This window comes from Falco biarmicus, chromosome W, assembly GCF_023638135.1.
Source record: "Falco biarmicus isolate bFalBia1 chromosome W, bFalBia1.pri, whole genome shotgun sequence".
NCBI classification, from domain to species: domain Eukaryota; kingdom Metazoa; phylum Chordata; class Aves; order Falconiformes; family Falconidae; genus Falco; species Falco biarmicus.
In genome coordinates, this window is record NC_079310.1 from 297,619 (window position 1) to 320,659 (window position 23,041).

At 47.8% G+C, this 23,041-nt stretch overlaps 1 protein-coding gene across 2 annotated transcripts; it reads left to right on the forward strand.

Moving 5' to 3' along the window:
- The first annotated feature begins 7,316 nt into the window (after nucleotides 1–7,316).
- LOC130142052 (DDB1- and CUL4-associated factor 10-like) lies at nucleotides 7,317–22,723 on the forward strand. Of its 2 annotated transcripts, none has more exons than XM_056323472.1 (7): nucleotides 7,317–7,646; nucleotides 11,311–11,424; nucleotides 16,381–16,578; nucleotides 17,010–17,212; nucleotides 18,007–18,117; nucleotides 19,358–19,503; nucleotides 21,186–22,723. In XM_056323472.1, the coding sequence occupies exons 1-7, from the start codon at nucleotides 7,354–7,356 to the stop codon at nucleotides 21,528–21,530; spliced, it is 1,410 nt and encodes a 469-aa protein (XP_056179447.1). In that variant the 5' UTR covers nucleotides 7,317–7,353; the 3' UTR covers nucleotides 21,531–22,723. The 2 variants fall into 2 exon arrangements, with proteins under 2 accessions (XP_056179447.1, XP_056179446.1); XM_056323471.1 differs by having other exon boundaries at nucleotides 7,318–7,646; nucleotides 21,162–22,723.
- The last annotated feature ends 318 nt before the right edge of the window (nucleotides 22,724–23,041 follow it).

Sequence of the window (23,041 nt, forward strand, 5' to 3'; positions counted from 1 at the left end):
AGCCATGGCCTGCAGCTGAGATGGTGCATAGGAGGGGGGCAAGGCGATGTGATGCTTGCTGCATGCCCACACAGCAGCTTCGGTAGAGTTGATTTTCTTCCTAGTAGCTGCTGCAGTGCGGTGTTTTGGATAGACGATGAGAACAATGTTGATAACACTGTGATGTTTTTAGCTGTTGCTAAGAAATGTTCATATTGAGTCAAGTACTTTTCAGTTTCTAGGGCCCTGCCAGCGAGAAGGCTGGAGGGGCACAAGAAGCCAGGACAGAGCAGGACCAGGACAGCTGCCCTGAACTAGCCAAAAGGGCTATTCCACACCACAGAGCATCATGCTCAGTATATAAACTGGATCTGTGTGTGTGTGTGTTGTGTTGGCCAGGGCCAGCAGATTGCCGCTCAGTGGTTGGCTGGGCATCGGTCAGCGAGTGGTGAGCAATTGTATTCTGCATCACCTGGGGCTTTTTTTCCTTGTCATCATCATCAGCATCATTGTTATTGTATTTCAATTATTAAATTGTCTTATCCCAAACCTCAAATTTTGTAGAGGAGGGAAGCTGGGTTAATTAACATTGATAATATACAACTGTGGGTTGGCTTCAGGGGCGGTGGGTTGGCCGATGTAGGTAAGGTGCAGGTGTGGCTGGTTCTGTTAAGTGGTTGAGAGCAAATGAAGAGAGAGCAGCTGAGGAAGAAGCAGAGAGAACGGGCCCTGGATGAGAGAGACTAGGAGAAGGCAGTAGAGTGAGTAGCATGATGAGTATGTTGGTATGAGATGGTAAAAGACCTTGTTGCAGCTTGATAGTTTGGAGGGTGCTGTGAAAAGAATTTCACCTTTTTTCCCCCCCAATTCTCCTCCTCTTCCCACTGGCAGGAGGTGGGAGAGTGAGTGAGCAGCTGGGTGGTGCTTACTTGCTGGCTAGGATTAAACCACAGCAGGACTACAGCCAGGAATGGGACATGGGTTTCCTTTCCTAGAGCACCCACTGCCCTGCTAATGGAGCAGCAAGTCGCTTACGGTGGTGGAGGTGCCCCCAAGTCTGGTGGACTCAGCAGAAGTGGCTGAGGAAAAGTCCTCCCTTCCCAGGCTGCAGAAATGATATGTGCCCTTCCAAATAACAAACTTTCTTCTGTCCTTTCTCCCCAGCTTCAGCCTCCCCTAGCCTCAGGGGGACCATGGAGGTGGTCCCAGGTGGCATACGGCACCAAGGATGAGAACGCTGCAAGGCTTGTTGCCCAGTACACAGTACCCAATAAGAAGGGCATGCCGTATGAATTGTGGAGCTCATAGAGGAAGCAGAAATTCAGGTGAAAAGATTTCTGCCGCAAGATTCTGTCAGCGGAAAGGGTCGAGAGTTTGAGTAGGTCACACGCCCTAAGAGAGCAGTTTTGGTCCCGTTAGGTCTAACAAAAACCTGACATTGAGGTGAGCAGCCCTCCTTGCAAAGCTCCTTCCAGTCTATGGGATGGGGATTTTACTGGAAATCCTGCAGAGTGTTGACAAGATTGTGACTCTGCCTGGTTCCACGGGACTAGTGGGTTGTTTCAGATGGCATCTTGCGCATGGGCTTTAGCTGGCGCACTGATGTGTATTTGTTTTTCTGAGAGAGCATCTGTATCTCCTTGAGACACTACTAGGAGTACTTTTTAACATTTTTAATGGAGAAAAAAACCGGCAGGAGATGTGTTGATGACAATATTAAAAGGCTTGGGGGTGTTTCTGCTTTTGAGCTTTGATTTTGTTTCTCCAAAGCCAAATGGGCTGCGCAGTGGCAGAACAGTAAAACCTAATGCAGAACTCTGTATAAGGGGAAAAAAGAGAGAACTGGACAAGTCTCTCCTTCCCTGCTGTTGTTGAGAAGGAATACCACACCATCCCTCCTGATTGTGAAAACACTCCACCAGCCACAGCTCCGTAGGGACTTCTCTCTTCCAAGAGCTTCCCGTCAGGGGAGTGCTGGTCCATCCCTCCCTATGCTTTCTGCCAGCCTGTTGAATCTCTGCTCTGCTACAGTTGCAGTGGCACCGGTGAAGCTTGCAGGATAAGGGAAGGAGTCGGCAGACTTGAGGGTAAATGTGATGTACAGGGCAGGAGTCAGCTCAAATGTCACTTGCTGTGGTGCAGAGCCCCGTGTGTCTGTGCACTGGAGGGGTCAGCAAAGACCTCTGTGTAGGATCAAACCAACCTAGCAGACTTAGGTATCCAAACGGTGCTGCCAGTCTAGTTCCTCGGTGCCTGTTTGCCTAGGGAGGTGGTGTAATCACCGTTCCTAGAAGTTGTTCAAAAAAACCCTGCACAGATGCATGGTTTAGTGACGGACTTGGCAGTCCTGGGTTAATGGTTGGACCTGATGATCTTCAAGGTCTTTTCCAACCCAAATGTTTCTACGATTCTATGAAACTTATAGGTTGTGGAGGAAGACAGAAGAGCCTCCCCCTGATTAACTAACAGTAAACAGATGGGTGAGACAGGAGGAAGGCACAGGCAATTGTGTGGCAGTGGAGGGAGGTTGCCAGAAGGGTTTGTGACACCTGGGTTACTCCCCTTTTCCATAAACACCCTGAAGAACAGCAGCAAGTACGCTGATGGAGTCTGTGGGCAGTTACCACAGCCACAGAGAACCTAAACCGTTCAGAACAGCAGTGGGCAGCCAGGCACTGAGGCTGAACCCTGCCAACTGCTGGGATCCAGGCACAGGTGGGCACTGCGTTGGCTGATCCTGCATGTGAGAGGCAGCAAGTGATGCTCAGGAAAAGGCAGCCTCGCATGTCATCACAGAGGTGGCAGTTATCGGGGGCAGAGCAGCCAGAGAGATGTAGAGCAGCATCATTGCGCCAGCATATGCATCCACTTTGCGCTGGCACCTCGAATGGTGTGCTGTTGAGATTGGGTCAGCCTTGTCTTGCCTCCTGTAAGCTTGGAGGGAAGAGGAGAGCTACAGACTGTTTAGGATGGTGAAATGGGCACAGCAGCCTCTGTGCAGGGAGACCAAATGGAGACGGCCTCTCAGTTTGGAAAGGAGCTTGCCAGTGTGACCGCGGTCGTTACTGCTGTGGATGAAGTGAGCAGGGCAATCAGACCTGCTATGGAACTGCAGCAACACCTAATGAGGAACCGCATTATTATGTGTTCAGCTGTGTGTATAAATGGGCTCAAAGGGCAAGAGAATGCGACTGCAGAGAGTCCCCGGCAGTGCTGTGCTAACAGATTGTTCTCTAAGCCTCGTGCATTAATGTTGCCCTCTGTGTTCTGTGTTAAGTTACAAGTCTTGACTTTTTTTTGTCTTTTTCCTTGAACAGACTGGATTTCTGCCCAATGTCTCTGAGCCATGTCTCACTGACCTGCTGAATTCGGGGCTTTTTTTTTTTCCTTATTACAATGCCATTATGAACAGTAACACAGATAAACCATACAACCACCTCAAAACTGCCCTTCCCTTTGTAGATGTGAAAAGTTGCTAGAAGCGACATTTCTGACATCCTCAGATGTATTGCCTCACTGTGGCTTCTCCTAGCCCATAATAACAGCTGGCAGAGGCTGGAACTGCACAGCTGCTTCTGGCTTCGCTTGTATTGCTTTCAGCTTCATGCTTTTTAGCTTGTGGTTAAAAAGCAGCTCTTAAGCCGAGCTCTGCTGCCTCGCTGCACTGTGCTCTGTGTCACAACAAAGAAAGGAAAGGCTGCTGCCTAAGGGAAGATGAGCCAAGAACCGAGTGTGCTGGAAGGGTGCAGACAGAGGCACTGGTTTCATGGGAAAGGCTGTGGCCTCGTATTACTGGAACAGGGCAAATCTGGTGGTGGTGACCAGGGTCAGCCAGATTTCCCAGGCAAGTCCATAGGGACAAGGCAAGATCCAAGATCAAGCCAGAAAATTGGCTTGCGAGGGTGTCAGTCAGGTTCCAGACCCAGCAGGGTTATGCAGCCAGGCACTGCAGCCACAGCGTGGCTCAAGTTGGGTCACAGCCAAGGGCCCAGTGTAAAACAGCTCCCGAGGGAGGGGCAGGTCCTTGCTGAGCCTGCCTGCCTTCCCAACAGTTCTTGGTGATGAGCTGCCTGCAAAGCAGTGTGAAAAATTTGTGTGAGGAAGGCTGTGCCCTCTAGCACGTGATGCGCTGCTGTGGTGGGTTGACCTTGGCTGGATGCCACGTGCTCACCACGCTCTTCTATCGTGCCCCTCCTCAGCAGAACAGGGAAGAGGGGGAGCAAATAAGATAGAAAAATAATTGTGGGTCATGATAAAGGCTGTTTAATGAAGCAATGGCAAAAGTTGCGCATGCAGAAGCGGAAAAATAAAAAACCCAAAAGATGTTATTCTCTACTTCCCCATCAGCAGGTGATGTTCAGGGAAGCAGGGCTTCTGTACCCGTAGCAGTTGCTCTGGAATACAAACAGTGCAAGTAGCAAGGTTTCCCCTCCCCCCCCCGCCCTTTCCTCCTCCTTTCTCTTAGCTTTTATATCTGAGCAGACATCATATGGTATGGAATGTCACTTTGGATCAGCTGTCCTGGCTGTGTCCCTTCCAAGGATCCTGCCCACTCTCAGCCTACCGGTGAGAGGTGTGTGTGGGTGGGTAAGGTTGGAGACACAGCCTTGATGCCGTGCGAATACTGCTCAGCGGCAGCCGAAACACTAGTGTGTTCTCACCACCTTTCTAGCTACCAACACAAGCACAGCACCGAGGGCTGCGAGGGGGGCTCGGCCGGATCTAATACAGCTGCACTGGGGAGCCTGGAGGCAGAGGTGCCTGCACCCTGCAGCAGCAGGGAGAGGAATGAAGTGCTTGCTGTGTGCTGGGATGCCTGTGCAGCAGGCAGGCAGCCTCTGCGTGCCCAGCGTGGAGATGAGGGCGAGCCGGCTGTAGGGAACTCCGCGTGGCTCTCCAGCCTGCGGGGAAAACGCAGCCTGAGGACTGCCTGTTCCTCCTTCATGTTTCCTGCTGGGTAGGTCACCGACGGGGCCTGTTGTCGTTGCTTTTGCTCTGCAGGTACGTTGGTAAAAGCTAGATTTTTGTCAACTAAGCTGGCGCGGGTAGGCTGCTCCTCCGGCTTATGGGAGATGAGAGCTTGGGAGGAGGGTCTCGGCAGGTTCTGGGGGCTCACTAGGAGCACGGCCTTATGCCTCTCCCACATCATACGTGCAGTCTCTGTGTGAAGCTTTCTGCTCCGCTTGTGCTGCTGGCATGAAGCCATGCCCCTAGCTGTATGAAGGTCTGGTTTTCCCTTCTCATTCCCATACCTTTTTTTTTGTTTGACTTGAAGAGTAGGACTGTTTTGGATCCCGCCCTCTTCAGCATCTCTCCTGTACCGTTTGCAGCATTGCTACCTTCTGGCACTGAACCAGAGCAAGAAGATCTCTTCTTGTGACTCCTCTTTAGCCAGGAGGTTTATGCTCTTAAAAGACACTGGTTTTATGAAAATGTTTTCAAAGTCCAGTAAAGCAGTAGCTTTTATGGGGAGCAGGAGGGACCCTGATCTTCCCTGTGAAATGTAGTTTTGAAGAAACCCTGCTGCTACCTATCTTAAAAAAAGGCAAAGAGCATGAGTGCTGATATGCAGCCAGGTAAGTTCCTCAGACCCTCAGCGCTGTTGTGAAGCTGTTTGTGAAAATGGGTTGGGATTGATTCTGAGTATAGCAAGGCACAGCCACCTTTTCCACAGCTTCTTTAGAGCAGTCACTGGGCTAGATGCTCCTGTAGAAGTTACGGTTTGCCTACCTAGTGGTCACTAGAGGTTCGCAAAGCCTCAGTCCTAGGGTCCCTCCCTGTTCTTTTTGGTTGTTTCTTTCTGCCTTCAAAAGCTACCAATAGTTTACTTGCCTGAAACTTGCTTAGCAGCTTTTAAACACTGCGCTTTTCCGTAAAAGTAACAATAAAGCAAGGGGAAGAACAGACGACACCCTTCCTAGCCATCTGCCTCTGAGATGTACACGTACCAACCCAGCTTCCTACTCGGTGAGCAAGCAATTTTGGTCCTCTGAATTTTCCTGTTATGCAGAACTGTTGTCTTCCTGTTGGCCAGATCTCATGTCTCTCATCATAATTAGGTACCTCACAAGCAGCCACCCAGATGAATTGGTTACATGGATGATCATAGAAACACTGGTTTGGGTTGGAAGGGACCTTCAAAAAGTAACTGCACGCCACCTCCTTTGCGTGGTCCTTTGGGAGGTGGGAATGACCCTCTCATGTCTTTTTTTACCTGAAGTTTTGCTCCTTAAAGTCTACGTGGTGCCCAGCAATCCTGACGTGTCTGGAGCCCTACCTCAATACCTGGCTTAGTAGCATTACTGGTGAGCAACCAAACCAGTAGCTGGGGTGGGGGAGGACCTCGAGGTGAGGACCTGTGTATCTTCATCCACCTTCTGAGGAGGATGTGGGGAGGGACTGTTGACCTGCATAGCATTCATCCTGCTGCCTGCGTCCTTTGCCATTTTGATCTGGTCTGTGGAGGAACTTGCTACCAGCATCCCGGAAGGGTTGGGTTGTGTTTCAAAAACTCCTCCATGGCTTGCTCAGCGAAACCGCCAGAGTCCCCAAGATGAGAAGGGCGGTAAAACAGAGGAGTCTTTTGATCGATGATAGCCGGGCCATCTGGTTTGGGTGCCGAGGAAGACGTACTGCCATCTCTTTGGTTTGCGGAGCATAAAAGGTGGTCAGCCAGTTAAGACTTGTTTGCTGGGGCTGTCTGTGCTACCTCTGGGTTGTGTCTTCTCACAGACCATTGTATACTGGGAGCTGGCCAGCGCTGGAGTTCGCTCTTGCAGTCTCTCGAGCTGCCATCACCGAAGAGCATCGCCAGGAGCTGGAGAGACACGGTATCGGCCGTGAGAACGCCGGGGGGGGGGGGGGCGGGGCGCACAGGCACCAGAACTGCCTTTTCTGCCGCGTCCGATCGCATAGCTCGTTGCATCGACTGCGCGCAAAACCCGGAGCCCACGCGATGGGCAGCACGGCACGCCCGGCGGCGCTCCCGGTGCCCGCGCCCCGACGGACGGACCGGGCTCGCACTCCGCACCGGGCTCGCACCGCCGCACCGAGCGCGGCATGTTTCGGACCGCGTAGACGGGTGACAGGGGCAGCGCCAGGCGCCTTCCCTCCCCGCTGCGCCCGGCGAGACTCCCGGGATAACCGGCGGCTCCGCTGCCGTGCTCGGGGAGGCCGCGGTCCGGGCGCTCGGCGGGTGACGCGTGTCTGGGCTCGCGCCGACCCGGTGCCCCGCGTCGCTTCCCCGGCGGAGGGACGGGCGCTCCGGCCGGGCGCGGCGGCGGCGGCTCCCGGAAGACGCGGCCCCGCCGCGGTCACGTGGGGCGGCGCGCAGGCGCGGGGCGGCCGGCAGGGCGGAGGGCGGCGGGCGGCGCGATGAGCGCGGAGGCGAAGGTCCCCCGGGCAGGGGCCAGCGGCCCGGCCGTCCCGGGGCCCGGCTCGCCCGCCGGCATGGAGCCGCCGGCCGCCCCCCCGCGGCCCGCCCCCGGCGGCGGGCTGTTCGGCTGGCTGCGCGGGCGCTGCCTGGGCCGCAGCGCCGCCGTGGACCCGGCGCGGGATACCTTCCGCGCCATGACCGGGCTGTACGGCTCCATCCAGCCCGCCGACTCCGTGTACCTCAGCACCCGCACGCACGGCGCCGTCTTCAACCTGGAGTACTCGCCCGACGGGTACGGGCCGCGCGTGGGGCTGCCCCGGGCCCCGCCGTCCCGGGCAGAGCGAGCGGCGGGGTGCACGCACCCGCCCGGCCGGGCTCCGCGGGAGGCCCCGGGGTGGGGTGGGGGGGCCCGGGGCGGAGGCCGCGGCCTGGGCCCGCTGCCCGGGGGTGCGCCGGCGCCTCCGCGGCCCTGCCCGCAGGAGCGGAGGCCGCGGCCGAGGCGCAGGGCGGAGAGCCGGGCTGGGGCACCGTGGCTTTAGGGCGGCGGGAGCCTGTCGGGCCGCCCCGGGCGCTGCCGGGCGCGGGACGTGGTTACGCACCGAGGGCTCCCGCGTTGCGGTACGCGGCTGTACCGGCGGCAGCGGGCGGCGGCCGGGTTCGGCCGGAGCCGAGCAAGCCCTGGCGCCCCGGCTCGGGGCCCAGCCAGCTGGGCAGGAGATGCTGGCATCCCTTCTGGCGCACGCTGTGCTTGTAGCTGACGTTTTCTTGCAGCCTGGGGTGGTCTCACGGTGTGGATAAGCCAGAATTAAAATCTTTGTCACCCTCGCTGGCTGGTCTGCTTTTTCTATTTTCAGTGAATTTTCATCAAGACAGAGCTCTGGTTTCCAGGAGCACCTGAACTGGTGATGGTTTTGCCATGGTTGTGCTGTAAATCTGAGGTTCAACTCCTTATTTGTTCCTCTCTTTTTCTCAAGAGGATAAAGTTTAAGCTCCGGAAACAATCAAAACCATTCCCAGGTGACTGTTGCTGGAAAACCATTTATTTTGTAGATTCCCCAGCCGTGTGTGTGCTTAAGGTTGGCAGGGCGCCGGGGTCCTGGCCGCTGTACTTGGCGGCACAAAGAAGCTGGGTGGGATTGCTCTGCTGGCTTAGCCACGGTGACTGAATTGCAAGAATACCCCGCAGGCGGATGTTCCGTACTGGTGTGGGAATCGTCAGCTGTAGTAGCAGTACACCTGGGCTGCGCTTTAAGGTTATTTGTGCATGTTTCTGGCAAAAAGGGCGATTTTTGGGTTCTGCCTGCCCCCCCCCCTTGTGCCTGATGCTTGTGAGGCTGTATGGTGAGCTGAAGCAGGGACCTTCCCTGGCCGAAAACGAGCCCAGCAAAAAAGTTCTGCTGCCGAAGGAACGCGTCCGCAGACCTGGCGTTTTGCGTGGCTGCAGGGCTTGGCCCAGGAGGCTGCAAGTGGTGTTGGGCGTAGGTTGGGGCCATGACACTGAACCTGTCGCCTTTAATACCTTTACTTTAATATTTCAATAAGTGAAACAGCCCAAACCATGCTCGCTTCTGCATGAGCCTTTGCTGGTTAGGCTTGGCTTGGAGCAGTCACAAGACCTGGGCAGACCCGTCCTGTGCGATGGAGACTTCTGGTCTCCCTGGAGCCTCTCTCAGGGGAACCAGCTGTGGTTATTGGTGCTGCATCGTTGTTCCTTGCCCCTTCTGTTGGCTGCTGGCTCCTCAAAGCACTGTTCTTGGGCCACGCCGGGAGTCTGGCCTTTCGGCTGGGTGAGTGCTGCCGGTTAGGTCCAGCCTGCCCTTGGGATGCTGCTCCTCAAGCGCTGACTTTGTGGACAGCAGGTGGCTGCCCTCTTGCCTTAACACTGCTGTACTGGTCAGAGGAACTTCTCAGCTTTCCTGGAGGTCAGCTTCACTAGTTTAGCAGGCCACCGTTCACTGTCACCGTACTTGGACTTCTTCAACGTACATGAACCCAGTATGTGTCAACAGCCCGGGAGAGGCTGGTGCAAAGCCAGACAGGCTGCCCATGCTGCGAAGTTGGTGTTTTCTGTGCTTGTTGGGACCCCTGTGAATGCTCTGCAGAGATCTCTCTGGACTCATTCACAAATAACGTGTATTCTGGACAAAGTCCTGGTTTTTTTTCCTCTGAGAAAACCTTTAAATGGATACACAGAGGTCTTCGTGTGGGAAAGAAAAGATGCTGGTGTTTTGTTTGGGTTTTCTTTTTTTTTTTCTTTAAAAGAATTAATGTCCTTGAAGTTGTAGTTCTTGGAATTTGTTCTGGTTTTGGCAAGTGAATTAGGTGATGCACTAAAGTACTAAGTCTTGATCTGGGTTGTTCTGTGTCCTAAGAGTAGTAATGGCAGCGTGGTTGTGAAATCCATCTCAAAAAGCATGGATAACGATGAGCCATGTTCCCAGCCTGACTCTCTACTAACGCCCAATTTAAACTGATGCCAGTGCCCTGCTGTTGCTGCCTTTGACCGGCACACCACCACTACTGCATTTAGAAAACGATACCTTTTGTCAGAAGACTCTTTTTCTTTGTAGTTAATAGCTTGTAATGTCTGATAGCATGACTTCTTGCTCATTCAAAAAACTTTTAAAAACTTTGTTATGTAAGGTTTCAGTGAAAAAATGACTCAGCCGCAGAAAGTCTAGGCATTTGGAAGAAATGTTTGAACCGGTCTTCTGCCTTTAGCATTTACTGGCTTCGTACTGTGATGTAGCAAAATGCACGCTGTCAGCAGAGCTGCTTGAGTTTGGATTATTGGGGAAGGACGCTATGCTTTGCAGTTCACTTTAAAAACGCTTCTTCTGAATACACAGTCTGAATGTCATCTTTATGCTGCTTTTGGGTGGGTGCCAAACTACATTTGCTGTCAAAGGCAGTGTTACGGAAGGAGATAAGGAGACGGTATGTTTTTAACCTCGAGAAGCTGGCTGGTGGACTTCGGCGCTGGCTGCTCGTTACAAAAGTGGTGGTGTGGCTGGGGTGACGTCTGTTAAGGTCTTAGGGGGGGGAAATATTGTCATAGCTGATAAAAGGAGGGAGATGGGAGAGGGTTCTTACCCTATGTTGGGTTAGCGCAGTGACAGAGTGTAAGTTATCCGAAGGTGGCTCGCGGGTTGTTGGCTTATGCACGTGCCCCTCCCCCCCCCCCCCAAAAAAAAAAAAAAAAAAAGTGTTGCCAGGGAACGGACAGAGGATACCATGGCATGGGCACAGTCGTCTGGGAAATCTGCAGTAGAATTCCAGAGTAGATGCTGTTGTCTTTTTTTTTTTTTTTAAATGATTTTTCTTTCCTGCAGCATGAAGCAAATAATCCCCACATGAGTGACACAGCAGGTTTTCATGCCAGCGCTTTGATTCTTCTTTCTTCCCAGGCAGGAACCATGGAGTTCATGCACTCACTGCAGTGTTGGGGCAAATCTCCCTCAAGTAACTTCTGAAAAAAAAAAACAACCAACAACCCCACAACCCCAAAACACACTTAAGTGTGTGATTTAAATAATGCCATCGTTGGATCTGTGAAGTACATAACAAAAAAAACCACCTTTCATGTTAAAAAAAAAAAGTTAATTAAAAGATCATGTGGTCTTTCCAGCAAATGCACCAGCTGTGCCACAGCCAGGTAGGAGAAGAGTCACGGTCTCTCAAAAAGGAGTTAGAGAAGTTAAGTTCTCCGGAATAAAACACCGTGGTATTTTCTGCGTGTTTTGTGTGTTAGGTGCCGGAGAATAGGCATCTGCAAGAAGGCAGTACAAAAATATCAACACTGCTGCAAACTCTCTGCAGCGTAAGCAGAAAGCTAAGCTAATTGACGGTGAAGCTGTGTTTCTGTGAGGACAGGGAAAGGGAGGTAGCTGGATGCGCACAGGTGTCGTGTCTCTTACTGAATACAAATGTTTCTGCTTTGTTCTGCTACCCTGCAGGTCAGTGCTGACTGTTGCTTGTGAACAGACTGAAGTACTGCTTTTTGACCCAATATCTTCAAAGCACATCAAAACTCTCTCCGAAGCTCATGAGGACTGTGTCAATAACATCAGGTAGGTCAGAAGGAATATTTTGTCTCCGCCATAGATGCTTTTCTTACAACAGCGTGGTAAGTTTGTGTTGGGCACTTGCTTGGAGAGCGTGGGTTTTGCGATGCCGTTAGGTTGCAGTGTGCTTTGTGCCATTTTCCTTCTCTTTGGCACTGGAGGTCGGGAAATGCTGGAAGGGGGAAGAGGAGGAGTCTGAAAGTGGCGGTATATAATGCTGACAGGTGGTTTTGTTGGTGGAGGAGCTGCAGTTTTGGGGACGGGAAGAGTGTTAAGTTACTACTACCTGGTTTACCTGCCCTTTGGAATGCCCTGCGTGAACGTAGTAAGTCAACGTAACAGGTAGTGTTTGATTTTGGCAAGTCTGAGACTGTAGCTATTCATGTGAATACAGCTGGTATTTTGAATTGTAAGCGTAACTGCCATAGTTGCATAGAGATTTCCGAAGAAAGATTGGCTGCTTTAGATACAGGTATGCTATAGAAGAGCTGGGAAAGGGGAAAGGCTTCCTCAATTCAACTTAAACTCAGTCTTTATGGTTTAAATCCTTTGTCTGATTCTTAGGATGAAGTGGGAATCAGCAAGCACAGGAACCCAGACCTTCAGTATTTTTGTCATGTAGTGTTTTTCCTTTTAATTTCTATTATTTGTAGCTGCTCTGGGTCTGAGGATAGACTTTGACATGTGAACTTAAGGCACTTCTTAATCTTGTGGACCATGTTGCAGCCTGTCTTCACTCAGATTCTCAAAGCAAAAAACCCAACCCAACCCAACCCAAACCCTAAACCCAAACGAAAAATCCCCCAAGAAAACTTGTGGAAGCAATCTGAGCGTTTCCTCTCAAAAGAGCTGAATGAGGGGTGCCAGTGCCTTTACACATTTGTCAGAGAAACTGATGTTTTCCTGAAACTGCTTGTCCTTTTTCAAGAGGCTGAAGTTTTACATCAGTTGGATTTCTTTCAGAAAAGCTGAAGTAAAAGCTGGGGCTAGCTGGCACAAATAGAAGAAGAGACGTTGAGAACATGCTTTCCTGTAAGGAAATACAGCTTTTCACGTCTTGCATGCCAGTGGTTGTGCTTTAAACGTGCTTAGTTTTTAGATAAAGCTGGGTGCGAAATAAAGCCATGTTACCGAGAGATTGGAAGGCAAAGGCAAACCGGATTTATTGTGATTTTCATACATCCCTGATTCAGTATCTGATCCTTACATCCATACTGCTCTTGCTAGGGTTTGAAGTGAGTGAGCCTGGGTCATGTTTTACAAAGAGAGTTCTGTTGCATGCCCCTTGACTGTTTAGCTCTCTCTGTTGCAGTCAGCTGTGCTGGTCTTGAAAATTTATCTTATTACTTGGTTGAGAACAGCACTGAAACTTCCTGCCACTTTTTTCTCTTATTCATACCTTTCTTTCGACTTTGGCTGTCCGTGAGGCTTTGTACATCCGTTCTTGGTCCTTAAATGTCTTTTCTCTCTGTAGTTTGATAATTATACCGGTACTACCTCCAAGCAGATAACTCTCAGATCTACTGTTAATTACCAGACTGGCAATGTGTAGTAAACTCTTCTGCTTTCCTTTAAAATGCTTCCTAAAGCTTTGTTTTGCCTTTGTAGGATGTTGGCATCTTTTTCTGTTTTCCAGCATGTCCCCGGCATTTGTGTGTTGTTACAAACTTGCCTACAAGGAAGTTAGCTGTATTTGGTAACAGATGATTAGTACAGCATTACCTGGAGTGTTGTTTCCGCTTAGTGAGTAGGACACCAGGCACTGTAGCACTACAGAAATTCCTTGTAATAAGCACCGAAAAACCAAACACCGTTACCACTGTGCCCTGTCGCAGGTGCCTCAGAGGTACTTACCAGCAAGGAAGCATGTGGTGGTCATCTTCCAGCAAATCTGGGTACTTCACACAGTCTGCAAGAGCCAGTCCACACACACAGAGGTACTTGTTTGTTGCGTCTCTGCACAGAGATGGACGCTAGGTCCCAGATCCACGCAGCTAGCACACCTCTTAACACATAGTAAAACTTCTTATATGCTTTGAACAATGGTTTACAGTTGGGTTTAGTTACACCTAATTAGCTTAGGTTCTTACCCAAATTTGTCCAATTCGCTATAGATACTTCCATTTTTCCTCCTCTCTTTTTCTTTTTAAAAGCAAGTAATTGCTCTGCCACAGTCACTGCAGATTTGTGCGTAATCGTCTGAAGCAGACATTGTATTTCCACCTGAATTTGATCAGGTTTTGAGCTTACCTAAAACTCTCCTGTAACAGAGCTCCGGGGCACAGCTGTGTTTCACGGAGTATTTGTTAGTGTTTTTTTAAAAATTGCTAGGTTAGTTTGAGGCCCTCTTAAGTTTTTTTGTTTTCTTAAGGAGGAAGATAATCTCTATTTACTTTCTCCGTGCCAGTCAGTTTTATGTGCCAGCGTCATACGCACCTTAAAGGAGCTGTTTTTCAAGTGAATCCTAGTCTACTTGGCCATCCCCTATATGAAAGCTGTCCAGTATCATTTGTACCTCCCAGTCAATTTCTTCCAAAACCTGTTTGTGGTGGGTGAAGCAGGGTTGCCTGTAGCATCCAAGGTAAAGGCAAACGTTGGATTTTTACAGGCAAGAGGTGTACTGTTTGACTTGCCCTGAAAATCTGAACTGTGGGATTCTTCCCATTGTAGTTGGTTATTTTTCATTGAGGTTGTTGCTATTTTTACATGATGTAGTCTGGTTCCAAGTCTTAAAGAGATAAAATGCTGTTTCTAGGGGTAACAACACGTCTCTGCTAGATTGTTCTTGCCTTAGCATTCATGTGAAGCTGCTTCTGGTGTTACTCAGATAGGTTTTATTTTCCCTTTTACGTCAGGTGGGGCTCTTTTTTTTTTTTTCCCAAGTGCCTTCTTCAGGCATGAATTACAAACCTAAACCAGTATGCTTTGTCCTCCTAAAAGGGCATGCATAAATTGCAGTGGGAATGGAGCATGATAAACATTGATCTGTGAAATAATTCTATCCAGTGATTTTTCTCCCTGAACCAAATAATTTGTCTAGGTGCGCTTTCAAACAAAGGCTTGTCCTCAGTAGCTGTTTTTGAAAAGTCGTGTGTTTGCTTCAGTAACTTCTAAATTCAGTGCTGAATTCTAGCCCTTCTATCCCCTTCTTTCTGATAGAGTGTTTTCACATCAGCTATTCTTTCATTCTGTAATGATTTGAAGGTGGTCAGGCTGCTTCATGTGACTCCAGGCAAGAGTGATACATACATTGACTTTTGGCTGAAGACCAGAAATGATCGTGGTAAAGAATTACCACCTGAACAGGCTAAGTACTTAACCTGATCCGTGTAGGAATGTTGTGATTCCAACTCAAACCACTCAAATCTCACATGTACAACTGTATTAAAGGAGTTGGTAAATTTGGGTAGCTTGTGCCACTTGTGCAGCTGCTACTTCCAAAGATGATCTGAAATTCTCTACCCTCAACAGTGCTGTGCACTTGCACTTTGATACGTGTACCTGGTTTTCGCACATTTGAAAAGCCCAACTTTGTGTGTCTGCTTCAAACACATGAACTGTAGTAGTGTGGGGGAAGAAAAGGCAGAAGGGATGGGTCCCTTGGTTTTTAATGGAGAGCATTGAGGTTGTCCAGGTGGTACCAAACATTCCTTGATGTGGGAGGTCTGCATGGCTCCTCCTGGCTCTGCAGCTGCAGCGAGCCATGCTCCTGGGGCACTGCGGGGGTGGACAGGCTCCAAAGCAAAAGATGAGCAAGGATGGAATGAAGTTACGGTTCTAGGGAAACGTGCAAACAGCGGCCAGTGTTCGGTTTGAAATCTGGTACGTGTTTCCAAGATAGCAATACTGCGTGGAAAACCACAGGGCCAGCTTTGAGGTGTGCTCGGTGCAGACGTGCGGTGAGCCCCGGGCATCTGTGCAGGGCTGTGGCTGTGTCACAAGAGTGGCAGGAGGACTTCTTGGAAAGGGCCTTTGGGAGACCTGTCATCTGTAACAGCCTGCTGGTTAGCCCAGGGCTTTGGGTTGCCTCACCAGCGCCCTGAGAAGCCTGGTGCTGAGCGTTCCCAGGACAGGTGGTTCCACTGCTGCCTGTGCCACTTGGGGACAAGATCCGGTGAGAGCTTTCGTTGGGGGCTGACTACATCGCATGCCAAGGCAACCGTGTGTGGTACGGACCACCTCAGAGGTGGGGGTGTTCAGGCGTTGCTAAGGGAGACGTGGGCACCGTGTGTTTCGGCTGAGCTAGCGGAATGTGTGCCATACAGAGCAGCAAGGTTTAAAAGCGGTAGAGGACTAACAAAAGGTGATCTTTATTTTAAAAGCCTCCTTTGAGTTATGTTTGTGGTGGAGAAGAGAGGAAGATTTACAGTATAGCAGGGGAAGAATACGTAGGTAGAAATGAGAGTTAAGAAGAGCGTGTGCTTAATTACGAGCTGATAGGATCTTGTGTAGTCTGAAGTGATGATGGAATTCCCGTGTCTTCTGGTGCTGCCTGTCTGTAATAGTGAAAGAATCTGGCAGAAATGCAGTGGTGTCAAAGCTGACCAGTCCTTAGGACGTTTGTGTCTTGTAAAGACTTGGTAAGTTTAAACCTGAGTATTTTCCAGATGGGTAACTAATTTGGTTACCACACAGATTCTGTGTGAGCATTTGTTCCACTGGTGGTTTGGTGGTTGTGTGATCTTTACATGAATCATAAAAAAAAAAAACCAAACCCACCCAAAAACCTTCAGCCATGCTTCTGTGGGTTTACTTGTTGGCTACTACAGATGTACTACTGGTTGGTATCCCAACATAACTGGTTATTAATTGAACTGTTTTATTGGCAAATATTTTGCTGTGTGGGTTTTTTTTTTTTTTGTGTGTGTGTGTGATCACTCTTATTTCTGTGATAGCTTAGATTTCTGCGTAGGAATATTTAAAAGGCACTGAGCAGCCACAGTGTTTCTCTCCCGTTTTCAGGTTTCTAGATAATCGACTCTTTGCGACCTGTTCTGATGACACTACAATAGCACTTTGGGATTTGAGAAAGCTGAACACTAAAGTGTGCACTTTACATGGTCACACCAGCTGGGTTAAGAACATCGAGTATGATACCAATACGAGATTACTAGTGACATCCGGGTTTGATGGAAATGTGATCATTTGGGACACAAACAGGTACGTGGCTGTGTTCGTGCCGTTGTGTTTCTAGAATACAAACAAAAGGGTAGGGTTCTTCTGCACAAGACTGAAAGCCTGCTGCTTTGAATGTTGCTCTAACGCGTTCTTAAATACTGAGATTAGTTTATAACCCTTATTGAGAACTTGGATCACCTTTATATGGTAATAGTCCAGTAGCTAAAAGGAGAGCTTTTCTTGCTGATGTGCCAAAACGTAGTCCTTCCTTTTTGAAAAGGTTCTGTCTTCGCTGCTGTGCTAGTATGAAAATGTGACTTGTGTCGTTTCATTAAAATCTGATTTAAGTAGTGTAAAGCAGTACTCAAAGAATGAAGAAGGATGCTTAGTGCATCTTGGACTTTCTGAACATCATTAGGTGCTTGAATCAAAGCTAATTGCAGCCACTTCTTTTGCTTTTGTTCGCTGCCCAGGTGCACGGAAGATGGATGTCCCCACAAGAAGTTTTTTCACACCCGTTTTCTTATGCGAATGAGGCTGACGCCAGACTGTTCCAAAATGCTGATCTCAACCTCCTCTGGATATCTTCTGATTTTGCACGACCTTGACCTAAACAAATCTTTAGAGGTTGGCAGCTACCCAATTTTAAGAGCTAGGAGGACAACCTCAAGTTCAGGTGAATGCTTATGGAAGGCCGTGGTGGCTTCTGTGTTAGAGGTTGTTTTACGGGATACTCTTAGCTAGCAAAAGGCGGCAGAGGTGGAGTTGGAAGGATTCTGCTGAAGAACGCTTTGGCGTGGTAGCTGCTCTTTTGTTCAGGGGTCACACACACCTACTGTTGAGTAAAGTGTCTAGGGTGATTTCTGGTGGCAGGACTTCAGTGCTACAGGCTACAACCTCTATAATTTTGTCACTAGCTTTGTCTCTAGCTTTATTTATCTACTGTCCTTGGTCCTGTAATGAAAAACCCGAAGCCGGTGTTGAGCAGGCTGAGCGGGGTGTGAGCTGCAGCAGCTACTACTGACTGATGTGTAACGGTGTGGTTGCCCTTGACAGCCAGACCTGGAGGAATCGCCTCCTCTGAAGTCTCGCTGCTTGCTTGCTCCTGCTTTCTGGCAGTAACAGAACAAAATCCGGACAGAAACTCTGCCGTTTGGGGTGTCAGGATATAAAGGGAGTGGCCTGGGGAAAAATTCATACCCCAGCCTCTGGTGATGATGGTGCGTAAGAAGGAAGGAAGGAAGGCAGCTCCTCTCTTATCCCCAGTAGAGTTTGTTGTGCTGGCAGTTTTATTTGTAGGAGGCACAAAGACCACGGTCATTTTAGCCTATAAACTGAGCTTTGAAAATTGTTTTCTTTACAAGATGCCTTCCCCTTCCCCTTTACTTAACATTTCTGAGGAGGGTTGAGGGATGCGCACAAGCGCGCTGTGCTTAGCTGTTTTGTTCACGTAGCTGATGCTGTTTGCAGACATAACGTCATCAGGTTCTTCTGGTCCTCGAGCTGTTGGTTCACCGTGTCACCAAAATGATTCAGGTCCAGTGTCTGAGAAACACATGTCACGGTCCTCCCAGCGAGAAGGTAGGAAAAGATTAAAAAAATAAAAAATCATGGATTTTGACTTACATCTAAAAGTGCATAATAGTGAAAAGCGGCTTTTTTGTCTCTGTGACTTTTAAAATAATAGTGTTGCTATGACTTGTGTTAAACCAATGAAATACTGTTGCACACCACAGTCTGGGGATCTAATCAGTTTTTTATCCCAAGAAATCTGATAACAGCAACAGGATCTTTATTTTAATATTCATACATTATTGTTGTTACCTAGAGGTGCTCCCTTTTCCTTGCGTTTTTTCCTCGAACAAAGTTTGTGTGAATGACCTTTAGGGGAAAAAAACCCCCACACCCCACTCCAACCCCTCAAAGATCCCCAACAAGAGCTATGTTTTGCTTTTTGTTTCTCTTAATGATGGGCTTGTGTATCTGCAGTTTCTCCATGAGGAGCCAATAGCGTGGAAAAAGGCCATGCAAACGGATCTTACAACAAAAAAAACGAACAAAAAAATAGCACGCAAACAGATCTTAAATGTGGACAGACTGTTATGTGAAGTTTTAATTACAAATGAAGTCATACCTCACGGCAGACCTATGAAGACTGATGACCCTGTGTTTATCAGGCTTCCTCTGAATCTAGGATAAACCTTCATAGCGTCAATGTGAATTTGGCAAATCGGTAAACACTTTGTGAACCATATGCAATTTAAAATAAGTGTAATGTTAAGTTTTACCTACTCATGGTTGTTAAGTTACTCAGACGTACTTAACAAAAGGAGGAGCCTTATCTGGATGCCAGGCATGATTTATCTGTGAAAAGCTTTCTAGCAGTGAGGGGGGAAAAGGGAGGCAAGCTGCATGCGGTTGAGCAGACTTTGGAAAGGATTTGGAAAGGACATCATACAAGTTTGAGAACCAGCAGTTCTTACAAAAAACCCTCACTCTTGATACTTTTTTTTTTTTTTTTTTTTAATGATAATGAAGAGCATGTGTGTGGAAAGTTAGCTCTGACTTAGCTCACAATAGGAGGTGATTTAATGCAGGTCTTTGAAGGCAGATTTCAAAGTAGAAGCTATTTGAAAGCAAGACTGAGCTCATTGGTATCGGCCTCCCTTGTTCATATCACTGCTCTTTTGATTTATCCTTTTATAAAGGTGCTGTCTTTTCTAGCACTCGGATGCAAGTGTCATCAGTAGGCTGATGAGAGGGGTGACGATCGATGTATGGACTTCATTGAGACTTAACAGTTGCCTTCCCCTTCTGCTAGGTGGATCACCTAGAAATAGTTTGGAGGTCTTAACACCAGAAGTTCCTGGAGAAAGAGATCGAGGCAACTGCATTACATCACTACAGCTACATCCAAAAGGGTGGGCTACGCTTCTTCGGTGCTCAAGTAATACGGATGACCAGGAGGTAAAACAGTGGTGGTTTTTGGTTTGGTTTTTTTTTTTTTTTTTAAGTACTTTGAGTAGATATATCAATCATACGGCTATATTGAAATTTTCTTGTTTTGGGGGGTACGTTTGCATTTGAATAAACTAGTCAGTTATTTCTGCTTACAAGTGCATTAATTTCACATCAAGATGATGAATTATTTTTTTTTTATAACCTCATATGACTTTGTATCCTGTATTCAGTACTCCCGTTGCCCAGCTCCTTCACAGACTATATTATGTAGGTCACAGCTCTCTTAAAAGTTTTCAGGCCGTACCTGTGCTGCCAAATACATGCCTTAAAAATATGTACCTGCCAAAATATAGGACACTTGAACTCGGAAAAGACCGAGTCTGAGAGAGCCGGTTGTGTTTGGGAGCACCTACTTCTGAAGTACCACCTTCCAGGTTAACTCAAGTTCACTTAGAACTTAAAGCCCAACCAGAGCCTTCAGAACACCTGGATTCCGCCAGATGGTCCTTTTGCAAGCACCTTTTTTTTTTTTTTTTTTTTTTTGCCTAGGGTTATTTCAAAGTTAGCGGTGCGTGACAGTTGTGCAGAACACTGACACAGAGGTTTGAGACTTGTTTTCCAAAAGGACAAGTGATTCTTTGAACGCTTGACCAATAATAAAATCAGTTTAGTTAATTTGATAGCTGATGTAAGTTGGGTTTGGTTTGGTTTTGGGTATTTTGGGGGAGTGATTGTTGTTATTTTTTTAATTTGTGGGGTTTTTTTTAGAGGAAAGGCAGTCTTAGTTATGGTGACTTCTTACAGATGTGTAGAGGACTGAATGAAAGCCTAGCAGATTTGTTACAAATCTTAATGCTGGTTCTGTAAACTACTATACAACACCAAATTTTTTGAAAATGCAAGTATTATACTGGGTTATAGTGGTGCTGATGATAGATGTAGGTATAATTTCCCGTAGTCCTAGTGTCTGCCTTACTCCCTTCTGTTAATATTAGTATTGTCCCCTTTGTGTTTATTTCAGTGGAATACATGAAGCAAAACTAAGAACACTTCTTTTGTCTTGTGGCTGAAATTGAGTCTTTCAACATGATTAAACTTTGTCATAGAGCTGGTTTTGCATTTGGTTTGAGATTAGATAATTAGATTACACGTTGAAGTCTCTGGCTGTCTCACAAGTAACAAACTGGTTACAGAGCTGTTCATAACATTCCCTGAAAAGTCCCTTTCTCTCTTGTTTGAAGATTTCTTTCCTTTTGAAGTAAAGGACACAAAGTGTCAATGTTCAGTTGTAAATTTCAGTAGGCTGAGTTCTACTTATTGTAGATTTCATTTAAATGTTTACTAAATTAGAGCAGGTGCCTGGCCAAAGGATTAGGATTTGTTCTTTGCAGATAGAAACTAAATTTAAAAAATATTGTATCTAGCATCCATTTAATTAAAAAAGCAGCTCTGATGCTAGACAGCCGCTTTGCTTAGTTCAAAGCGGAGGAGATGCCAAGGGAAGTGGCCTGTTTTCAGTGTTTCGCATCACGCTTATCAAAGAGTAGATAACCAATACTTACAGGACATTCCTGCATTACTCACTGAACATGCAGTGGGAGGGAACGAGGATTCGCAGTGCTTTACCTTTCTTTCAATGTTCCTCTCTCTGCCTCTCCCTTTAGTGGACTTGTGTCTATGAATTCCAGGAAGGAGCCCCTGTGCGCCCTGTCTCACCTCGTTGTTCCCTGCGATTGACTCATTGCATTGAAGAAGCCAATGTGGGCCGGGGTTACATCAAAGAACTCTGTTTCAGTCCTGATGGCCGAATGATTTCATCCCCGCATGGTTTTGGGATCCGCTTGTTGGGATTTGATGCACACTGCAGCGAACTTGTCGACTGTTTGCCCAAAGAAGCTAGTCCACTGAAAGAAATCCGTTCCCTCTACTCTCACAGTGATGTGGTACTGACAACCAAGTTTTCTCCAACACACTGTCAGATTGCCTCGGGGTGCCTTAGCGGACGTGTTTCTCTGTATCAGCCAAAGTTCTAGGCACGGATTGCATCAACAGGACCTTCAGGTGTTTGTGGTTTTTTACTTCAGTTTAGTTGAAGTGTGGTCTTTCTGAAATCTCTTAAACCCGGATAAGGTCATAGGTACTATGATCTCTCAACACAACAACGGAACGCGTTTCCAGCCCAGCACTGTATGCGTTCTCATACTGCATCCACAAGTCCGTGCACTGTTTTCAGCCTCCCAAGCAGACCTCTGATGCTCTGTCGTCCGGTCATTGTTCTGGTTTGTTTGTATCATAATACTTGCTGGTAGTTTCCTTCAATGCAACTTGAAAGGGGCTCTTTGAAAGAAATGTAGATGGGGCAAGGGTAGCAGTTCAGCAGAAACTCACCCAGGCTCCCTGGGTACGACACCTCCGTGTTCCAAAGGAGCTGAACTTCCTCATGTGTGCTTCCTTGCACTTTTTCTGTTGCTGAAACTACTATATGGCGATTATTCCGTAACGAGCTGCTTTTCTACGTAACTAACACAATTAGCTTCTGTCACAAAAAGAAAAGAAAGTTTTGGTTTCATTTAGATATTAATTCGGTGGTTTGTGATTGGCTAGAAAAATGAGTCGACCTTCTGTAATGCTTTTGCAGCAGTTAAAGAATTCTGTTTTCTGTGATTGCATATATAGTGTTTACTGCCAGAAGGAAGAGGTGGTCTATATGGAGATGTAGCTGCATTTTTTTGTCAGAGAATTTAGTAGGAAAAGACTGGGGCAGGGAAGCAGGAGCTGAATGGGTGAAGACTCTGCCCTGTAACGACCGCAGACGAACTGTTTGGATGTTTCATGTGCCGAGGGTGTCCTTGCTCGGCTTCTCTTGGGCAAGTTTGACTCCTCAACCACCATGGTTTCTGTTGTAGGGAGCTTTCCGCATCAATAATGTAAACCTTTATCCTGCATTTGAAACTTAACCCTGAAGAATTTTCTGGGGGTGTTAAGGCTGGCTCCTACCTGACTGTTCTTCTGCACCTCACCTGCACTGTTGCTGTGAGAGGAATTTGTCTAGGACGTGTCTGTAGTATCACCAGATAAGCCTTTCTTCACATGTACTGTCAATTTGGGACTGGATTAAAAGCACGCCTGTCTACAGTAAGATCTATATGGATTTAACTGGGCTTATGGTAAGATGTGAAAAACATTCATGTTCACCATTAAATCACAAACGAAGTATGAATGCCAAGTTTTAGCCCTGCAGTTCATATGGCTAACCTTGTAAATGCAGTTATTTCAGTCTCGTATGTCCATATCAGTTTATAATATTCTCATCGCTTAGGTGTTCCAAGATTATTATTTTTTTTTTTTTCAGTATTTCACTAAGGTTTTGCTGACCAATCACACACTCAACTCGGCAGGAAACTTTACCTACAAGGGATTGTACTGTTTCAGTGTTCACTGTCTCCAGCTCAACAGAGCTTGCTTTTTTAAAAGCTGATTCTTACAAAACCTTTTGCAACTTTGGGGAAAAGGAAGACACCTATAAAGAGGAGGTGGCTGGAAA